Genomic DNA, 9369 nt, shown 5'->3' with positions numbered 1-9369 from the left:
GTGCTGCGCGCAGGAATCTCTTGTGACCAAAGACTGAAGCCGGCCTCGGATTTGGCACTGTCCCGGGAGAGGGAGATCTGAAGATCCGAGTGGGATCTGGAGGAAGTTTGGACAAGATCCGGTGGATCCCATGAGATCTGGATGGAATCCCTGGGAGGTGGCTGGACGAAATGTGGGTGGGATCTGGAGGAGGTGTGTGTGTGTGTGTGTGTGTGTGTGGGGGGGGGGGGGGGGGGGGGGGGGGGGGGGGTGTCTGGAGATCTGGGTAAGATCCAGGGGGGAATTGGAGATCTGGAATGGCTATGGATCTAGTAATCTCTGGGATCTAAGGGTTGGGGAGGTCTGGAATGATGTAGTGGAGAATTGGTAGAACTTGGAAGGTGGGGAGATCTGGAGAGCATGTGGGTCCTATACGCCAGGCAGGAAAGGGGGTGGGAGGGAGGGGGCTTCAGGCGTGAGAGTAGAAACCGTAGAAAGCCATCTCCTTGGCACAGTTCTTCTCGCAGTCTCGGGGGGGCAGCGCCTCGCTCTTGAGAGGGGACGAGCTCTCGGGGGGAGCGGGGGCGGCCGGCTGGGCGTCAGTCGACATACGCCTCCTCTTCACCTGCTCGTAGATGCCGGCGTCCGCCCCCGAGTCCATTGTCTTGATGGTAGACTGCGTCTCGATCCAAGAGGCGGCGTCGGGCAACTCCTTGCCTTTCGTGTCCTCGGCTCCGGCCGACAGGGTGGAGCGGTCGGTGCCGCCAGCTCCCGGAGCCGGACCCAGGCCCTCGGCTGCAGCCGCCGCCGCCGCTGCAGCCGCCGCCGCCGCCTCCTCCAGATACGAGTTGGTGGAAGCTCCTCGGCCCCAGGGCAAGACGGAGCTGGCTTTACACGAGTATTGCGGGCTGCGCGCCCCCCAGCCCGACGGGTCGGGGTAGTAGCCCAGCGGGCGGTTGCTGGCTTGGAGGGGCAGCGCCTTCACCCCCACCCCGTAAGACAGCAGCGCGTTGCCGGCGAAGTCGGCGTCGTAAGCCGAGAAGTCGAGGCGGTTGTTGGCCGGGGTGACGAACCAGCGCTGGGGCGACGGGGCGGCCGCTTCATCGCTCGCTTGCTGCTGTGGAGACAGCAACCCGTTGGTGTGTGGCACACTGCGCTCTCCTCCCCCCGGACCTGGTCCACCGTGGTGGTGGAAGCGGGCTTTGGCGTAGTTGTTGACGAACTGTTCTTGCAGGAAGGACTGGGTGACCGCATAGCGGGTGCCCGGCACGATCTGCGAGCGGGGAGAGTCGCTGGGAGACGGGGTGAGCCGGTCCATCTCGCAGCCCGTGTAGATCCTGCACAAACAGCGAGAGAAGGAGAGAGGGAAGAGTGGGTTGAGGGGGGAATAAAATAGAGAGGGGAAGAGGAAGAGGGCGAGGAAAGGGGAGCGAGAAGAGAGAAAGAAGAGAAAGAAAAAAAAGGAAGAGAGGATGGGGAGAGGCCTATTAAAATACTATATTCAAAATGAAAGCGTAAACCCGAGCAAAACGAATGCATTCTTAGTGGAGAGCAGCAAGTCTTACTGATGTCAAATCTAAAAACATTACTCAAAATAAAAGTGCAAAAGAACGCGCAACACCAGACTGAGGGACAGATTCTTCCCCGCTTCTGTAAGGTCCTTTCATAAGCTAGGGTACTGTCCGATTCACCTCTGCACCATTGTGTCTCTGGAACTGGTGCGCTACAATGCTGAGAACTACATTCTGCACTCTGTATCTTCCCCTTTTCTCTACCTAGTATACTTTAGTTTGAACTGATTGTCTAATAAACCTAGATCCTTAATATGTGGGAGAGCAGCGAGTATTTATTTCAAATTAAAACATATAAAGTTAAAACGGTGGGGAACAGCGAATCTTACTTATTTCAAAAGTAAACATTTAAAAATAAAGCGTAAAAAGGACAAGTGTAAGTTAGTACTCAGTGTAGTGACGAGCAGTGAGTCTTTTTATATACATTTCAAAATAAACCGCTCTAAATAAAACATATATAATGTTAAAGAGCCGTTCAAAACTGCCAGTCCATTATTGGGGAAGAGCAGCGAACTGTATTTCAAAATAAAGCATATATGTAAAGAACCTTAAAAACCGTTTTTTTATTTTAATTTTAAGAATAAACTTTATTCAAAATAAAGGATGTAAAAATAACCGCGCAGAACTATTTATATTCTTTGTCAAGAGGAGCAAGTCTTTTATTTTTCAAAATAAAAAAACTTTATCCAAAACAACAGTGCAAAACAGTAATACTTAATATATTCTTACTGGAGAGAAGAGATTCGTGTTTAATTTCAGAGACAAACCTTACATTCAATGTCAAAGAAACGTGCAAAATTCTTCAGACTCATTCCTTCCACTAAGAAAACATTTCATTTTCAAAATAAACCTAGTAACATAACCGCGCGTAACTCTTAGTGTATTCTTCATGGTGAGGGGCGAGTCTTCTAATATTTCAAAAATAACCTTTATTTAAAATAACATCAGCAATGCGAAATAAAAACCGTGCAAAGCCAAAAATCACCCCATCAACTAAGACAGTTAAGTTTTGCACGATGTTTACATTGTACATTTGTTTTATTACGAATAAAGTTTACTTTCGAAATAAAGAGACTCTTTATTCGCTGCTCTCCACAAATAATGTATTATCTCAAAAATAAGTTTTAAAATATATACGAAACACTTAGATTCTTAGTGTGTCTCTACATTCAATATTGCCATTGTTATAGCCAGTAGTGTTAGCACCTCGCTTCTCCCTTGCATATCGCACCATTGCCACACATGTGCCCCCCTGGGGTGATATCCCCTCACTTGTTTGAGAGGTGTCCCCACCGGTCTCTGCCCCTCAATGTCCAGCAGTGGAAGGACCGAGTCTCCCTGTTCACTGGCGCTGCCTCCCAAACTAACCTCTCACCATGTGGACTGCTTCTCCACGCGACAACTTGCTGTCCAAATCAACAAGCCCACGTCAACTACCCTGTCTCTGGCCACCTCGAAGGCACCCCATGCACCACGTGAATATTTAGACTCTTAAAACATTCCTCTACTACTGTTAATATATTGACATCCGCAAGGAAACAACAACAAAAATACAATAAATACTTGGGATTTAAACACAAATGTATCCAAAATACCGAGTTTTTAAAAACGCACATCACTAACTAAAAACCCTGTAACTGATCCCAGACCGTGAATCTCCAGAGGAATATAAAGTATACGTTTAAAATGTGATAACAATTCAGCATATGTTTTTTTTAATGAAACTAACAAACTCACGTGTCATAGTTATCTCTGAATCCTTTGGCAAATGGATTGTGGTCTATTTTCAGCTGCGTTATCTGTTTAAAATAAAAAAATATATATATATATTTGCATCAAACCGCTCCAATTTCTCAGGAACCTAACAAGGTGCAGACAACTTAAATGTGTTTCCTGAAAGTTTTTAAAAAAGAGTTGTGGAAAACAGTGCGAAAGTCCGCGTAACAAGATGACGAGAGGGACTTTGTTCCCTGGTGGCGTTTAATTCCACAACTCAAAGGATGCCAGTTTTTGTAAATGATCAGAAACCCGGCAGGTATGACTTCCCGATTTTAACATAACATTCCATGTACCGTCTGACACCAAGTGTAATTCGATGTACACAAGGAACTGCAGATGCTAGTTTACAAAAAACACACACACACTGCTGGAGTAGCTCAGCGGGTCAGGCAGCGTCTCTGGAGAACATGGACAAAGTGACATTCTAACCGAAACGTTGTCTATCCATGTTCACCAGAGATGCTGCCTGACCCGCTGAGTTACTCCAGCACCTCGCGTCTACGTTTAATTCAAAGTTAGGCATTTTAATTATCAAAAGAACTCTAGCTTTTTTAAAGGGTGGGAACAGACCAAGATGCGATCTACAATTCCCATTTTGTTCCTCCCTCCCACCCCACATAAAGACAATTGTTTGGCTTTTACAATTCCATGCTCTGCATTGCCGCCGGGTTGCTTACATCTGTATTCTGATACGCTGTGACTGCGATAAACTGCGTTTCTGGAAAGGTAAAGGTCTGTACTCGGCCCGGCTGGTTAGAATCCTCCGCTCCGTCCTCGTTCACTTCCACTACGTGTAGCCTTGGCTGGTATTTGTGTAAAGACTGCAGAACCACCATCTGGCCGTAAAACAACACGGAAAAAAACATTACTTTAACCAGAGAAACAAACGCGCTTTATTTCCTCACTCTGCATATCCATATCTATATCAGCAGTCATATTCCCGTCAGAATAGCATTCACGTATAGCGAGTGGTTTCCAAAATCATTTATTAAGTGCTGAAATACACTATAAAAGTCTTAAATCTTTGATTTTCTTTTCACATGGAGAACATGGAAATGGCATCAGAATGTATCCATTACCTGGCCGTTGTTGTTTGATGCCCCTTTGTTGTTGGTCAGTTTTAATTTTCCGAATGAAATCTCTTGCCTCATCCAATGAGCGCCGGTGTTTGGCGAATCTGGGTGCATGTAAATCCTATTACCTAAAGAGGAGCAACAGCCCATTTAATGCAATGTCCCTCCATTAGAGGAACTCGGATCGCCAAGCAGAAACATATATACAATCGCACTAATTGGGATTTGAGGAATAGGGAACAACTGTGGGAAGGAGTTGGTGGAATAGTATGATTGTATAAGTTGTTCTAATTGCTGAACCGAGGCTAGAACAGGTCACTGGAAAGAATAACTTGCCTTGTACGTTGGTGTCCGCTTTTCCACAAGGCACCCATTTGCCTCCCTGAAACCGCCAGTGATTTGGATCGGCTAAAATGATGTCAACAAAGATGTTGTAATGTGCCGTCGGGTCTAGGCCAGATATGTTAAAACTCAGAAATGGAAACATCCGCCTGAAATAGAAGGACCGAGATACAAATCAAAAAGGAATAAAAGCCAGAAAGACATTAAAAATTTAAAATATAGATGTGTTCCAGCTTGTTTGTGTCAGAACGTATAGTTATCAACTCACTGCTTTGCCCTGACTTTGAAAATTGCATTGCTTTCATGTGCTTTAAAAAGTGAAAGAGATGACAAAATAAAATCTCTTCATTGGTTAGAAACGCAAGTTTCTTAGTTACAAAAAAAAAACATTGATAAAGGAATAAGTACATAAAGGAACGATAATTAGGTACACGCTAACTACTCTGTAGTGTGAATAGACCCCCTCAATTGCTGGGACTTGAGGGATTCTGCTCAGACTACAGAGCAAATAATGTATACATTAAAATTCCACAATTTCTAGTCCCGTCTAAAATATCTGGTCTTTTGAAACTCCGTTTTTAGTGTCTGCCGCTTCAAAATAAATAAACGTGGTCATGACTCTGCGATGGTAATCTCATTCTCCCAACTGAAATTGGTTAGTGCTCGGTGCGGCGTCAATTTAAAAAGCAAACATTGGTAGTTTTCACAAGAATCAAGAAGGTCTACTCACCTGCCTTGCTTGGTGATGATCATTTCCGTTTGATGCCTGTGGAATTTAAGCCATAACGGCCTGTTACATAAATACACCTGGGCTTTGCCGGGAACTAGCCCTGGCTGACCAGAAGAAAATTGGTAGAAAGGTCCTCCTTGGTAGGTGTGTCCATACTGCTGGGGATAAGGGTAACCAGATCCCGGATAGCCTTGGGGAGAGGAATTGGAGAGAATGCTATTGTAGGCTCCATTTGTGATCACGGGGTGGTGAGCCATGTACCTACTCGGACTGCTGATGGAAAACGCAGGATGTGTGGGTCCATGCTGGCCGGTGTAAGGGAACATAGCACTCGGAGTAGCAGTCGGTTGCTGTGCTTGGCTCGACTGTGACAGGATGTATCTCTCTGCCGCTGATCCATCGAAATTATGACGAATTTCAGAGACTCCGTCCAAAACAGGAGAGAGCTTGCTTCGGTGGACGTCCCCCGACGCGTCCTTGGAGTCGGGAAAATTATCTGCGTCTGATTGATTCGTCATTCCCCTGGTAATTTTTTTCAGAGGTGAACCTCTCTCCAGGCTATCAGTGGCCGAGATGATGGGATCGTGCAGAGTAAGCTCGCTGTTGGGATAAGTGCTGTTCACATTCAAAAATTTCTTCGAGAGCATTATAGATGATGATAAACAATGCTCCAACTGCATAGCTTCACAAACAAGTACTTCGCCCTACAAAAACCCCTCAGCAACAGCGAGGGGAGGAAAAAACCCAACCCGCTTGAAAGCAATTCTTTAAACACTCTCACAAAGGGCTTGTACTCGATTTTTTCTCCCAAAAGCAATTGGCCAATTGACAGTTTGCAGTAGTAACGAAGGACTCGCTTTTGATCTCTCCGGTTGCACAACTAATGAAACGACTCTTGCTATTGGTTAGCAGCTGACAGTAATTTAATTAGACAGACATTAATTAGGATAATCACCTGAGTCCTAATGGCAATGATGGCAAATTGCAAGATGATCTCATTGCACAGTCAGTTTGCGTGTTGCTGTCAAGCATCCATCCATCCATCCATCCATCCACCCCTTCCCCGTTTTTGGACGGAGGATGATGTGGACAGGGGAGAGCAAATTTGCAAAGAATAAGGATCCACTTAACTTGTTTGTGAACTTTGATTTCTTGCCGAAATCATGATCATTAGCAGACAAGAGGAGGAAAAAGTAATTTCACTGTAAATAAGCAATACTCCCACGCCACTTATTTGGTGCGGGTTTTTTTTCCTCGCAATTCAACATTATTCCGTCGTTATTTTGTGATCTGCGAATTATGCTTTTTGTACTGTGAAAATAGTTTTCGGCATGACTTCATTTTTACATGTCGCTTTGGATGAGGGTTAGGACCTGCACGAAGCAATTTAAGTGCAGGCCACTTTTGATGTGTTTTTTTTTATTAAATCTATTTATTTATGAAGTAGGGGGAAAAATCTGTCAGCGCAGCGTCAGCGACTGTGCGGGTTCCTCAGACCTTTTATCGGAAAAAAAGTTAGCAAAGGATACGCAAAAAAAACCCGTAAGATTAATAAAGTGATATAAATAAATAAGTTTACAATACACGAGAGACGTTCATCTTTTAAATACGGAGTGAATGCAAAGCTGCAAGAGAGTACCTATACGTGAAGAATTCTGCAGAAGACCTCACCTTTTCTTCCTTTTCACTCACAGTGGAAGTGCAGGGAATAAAGTTGTACGCTGGCAGTGCTGGTTCAGATTTCGTCTTTAAATGTGTGGACGTGCCATTTGAGGCATGTGGGGAAAGAGCCATTTTCCCCGGCTGTTTACTCAGATTGCAATAATTTCGCTTTAGCGAGAATGTCATCAACAATAGAAAAGCATTGCAGATCAGCGTATTTCCATACCAGCCATTGAAGATACTTCATTGTATGCTCCTTGACACCCCAAACATTGTTATTCACTTCAATTGCGCTTGTTACAAAGAATCATGGACTTTAATTTGCTGTCCCAAATTACTAATTTAACGTATTTTAAATGCATTCTTTGGAGTTATTGTACATATTGTAGGTATGTAATACTCCACATGTCACAATTTCGCTTAAGATGAAGTGAACGCAATAGGCTGAATAACTTTTAGTCTATTTTATTCAATATCATAGTTTCACATTTGCGCGCGTTTCCTATCATTCTGTGAATTGGAAAGCATTATAATCAATGAAAAACGCCTTCAAATGTTCATCTCAACGTACCCAATTCCCCCGTGTTGCCCCGCAACAAAACCGGATAGGTTCCAATGATTCTTCTGTCTGAGAGTGCCCGTGTTCAGGTGCGCATTGGCAGATTTTATCACTAGAAACTTCTGATGTAAAATGGGATTTGAAATTGCACCGCGGCCTGACTGGCGCCAGTATGAATATTATTCTGAACGTGCTGCGGAAAATGTAGTATCTCCAAGTACAGGACAATGCAAATCACAACTTAATGTGATTTTAAAAAGATAGGGGGATAAAGTGACTAAAAGGTCAATATGACATGGAATTATATATGTAGGCACATGGTTCTCTCGTCAAAACACTTGGAGTCCTATGCTTCAAATAAGGAGCGAAATCACAATTCTCTAGGTAATACATTAATATGGGGGTTGAACATAATGTTGCCTTTTGGAATTATTGTTTGGGGAACTTCATCCATTAAAACTAAACAGTGGAGAATAATGTAATCCGGTCACTCGCCGGCACGTCGGATTCATGTAATGAAATCTATTGTCATTTGATTTAATTTGAACCTATTAAAATGATTACACAGTTCACGCACATACGTTGAAACTTACAATACAATCATTTAATCAATCCGGTTTAAATCAGGGTGCAGTAAGGGGACTTTTTGAATTAGTACAAGCAGAATTTGCTGTTATGTATCTACGTGATTCATGTTCATTACATTTTTACCAGCGCACATAATAGTTTCTGATATTAAAGTACTTTAGTCATTGGTATAACTATATATATAGTTATAACTATACAGCTATACCAATGCAATAAACGCGTTTGGTGGGTGTGTGCACCGAGCAAGTGCCTGGTACATTCAGATGTTCCAGATAATGTGTTTATGTGGAAGATTGATTATACAATTCTACCGCATGAATAATCGTACTATCGTCCAACCCATTTCAAGACGGTACTGTTGCCCAGTTCTCTATCAGTATCGGGAAGGGAGTTGGGGGGAAATATCCATCAGTAAGAGAGGTGAAGATAATATTCTGTTTTCTTTGAAAGTCGAGAGGAATCGATCATCTCAAAGTAGCTCGGGATATTTCAAGATCTTTGAAAAAAATGTTTAAACACGAGGGAAAAAAAAAATGTCGAATGACCAGTTTCAAACGATTTGAGGATTTTCAGTGTTGAAAGCGTCGAACACTTTCAAATGTGCACTACATACATAATACGCAAAACTTTATCCTCGCGGTGATTGCAGTTTTACCACGGACGTTAAAACCTTCCATGATCAATGTACTGATATCCAGCGCCCTGCAGTTCATAAATAAGTTTACATCCGATCTATAGTTGCATTTCATGTAGAGACCGCTATGTTTGTTTTTTTTATTTCAAGAAATTTGTATGGTTGATAGGCGAACAATTAAATGTTTTCATCTTGCAAGAATGAAATGCATACCAATTTTGTCAGATCTGCAACTCAATGATACATTCAGATGTGTTTACACTATTTATTCCTGATACTGTAAAACCACCAACCCCTTACAAATAAATGATAGAAACATTTTTTTATAACAATCTGTAATGACTATGGAGTACTGTCGTTTACAACCGCCAGTCATTGCAAGTTATGGCTGGATTGTAGCAAGGTTAATCGTAACATAACATTCTCAAAAAAAAAATCTTGTGCATGTCTTA

At 43.1% G+C, this 9369-nt stretch overlaps 1 protein-coding gene across 1 annotated transcript; it reads right to left on the bottom strand.

The window, feature by feature from the left end:
- Positions 1–245: 245 nt before the first annotated feature.
- Positions 246–9019, bottom strand: tbr1a (T-box brain transcription factor 1a). The gene is made up of 6 exons (XM_055638138.1): positions 5475–9019; positions 4739–4893; positions 4409–4530; positions 4007–4165; positions 3288–3349; positions 246–1316 (listed from the first exon to the last, which is right to left on the bottom strand). The coding sequence occupies exons 1-6, from the start codon at positions 6152–6154 to the stop codon at positions 449–451; spliced, it is 2046 nt and encodes a 681-aa protein (XP_055494113.1). The 5' UTR covers positions 6155–9019; the 3' UTR covers positions 246–448.
- Between the last annotated feature and the right edge of the window lie 350 nt (positions 9020–9369).

Source organism: Leucoraja erinacea, chromosome 7, assembly GCF_028641065.1.
Source record: "Leucoraja erinacea ecotype New England chromosome 7, Leri_hhj_1, whole genome shotgun sequence".
NCBI classification, from domain to species: Eukaryota; Metazoa; Chordata; class Chondrichthyes; order Rajiformes; family Rajidae; genus Leucoraja; species Leucoraja erinaceus.
This window is presented reverse-complemented; position numbering and strand designations above follow the sequence as displayed.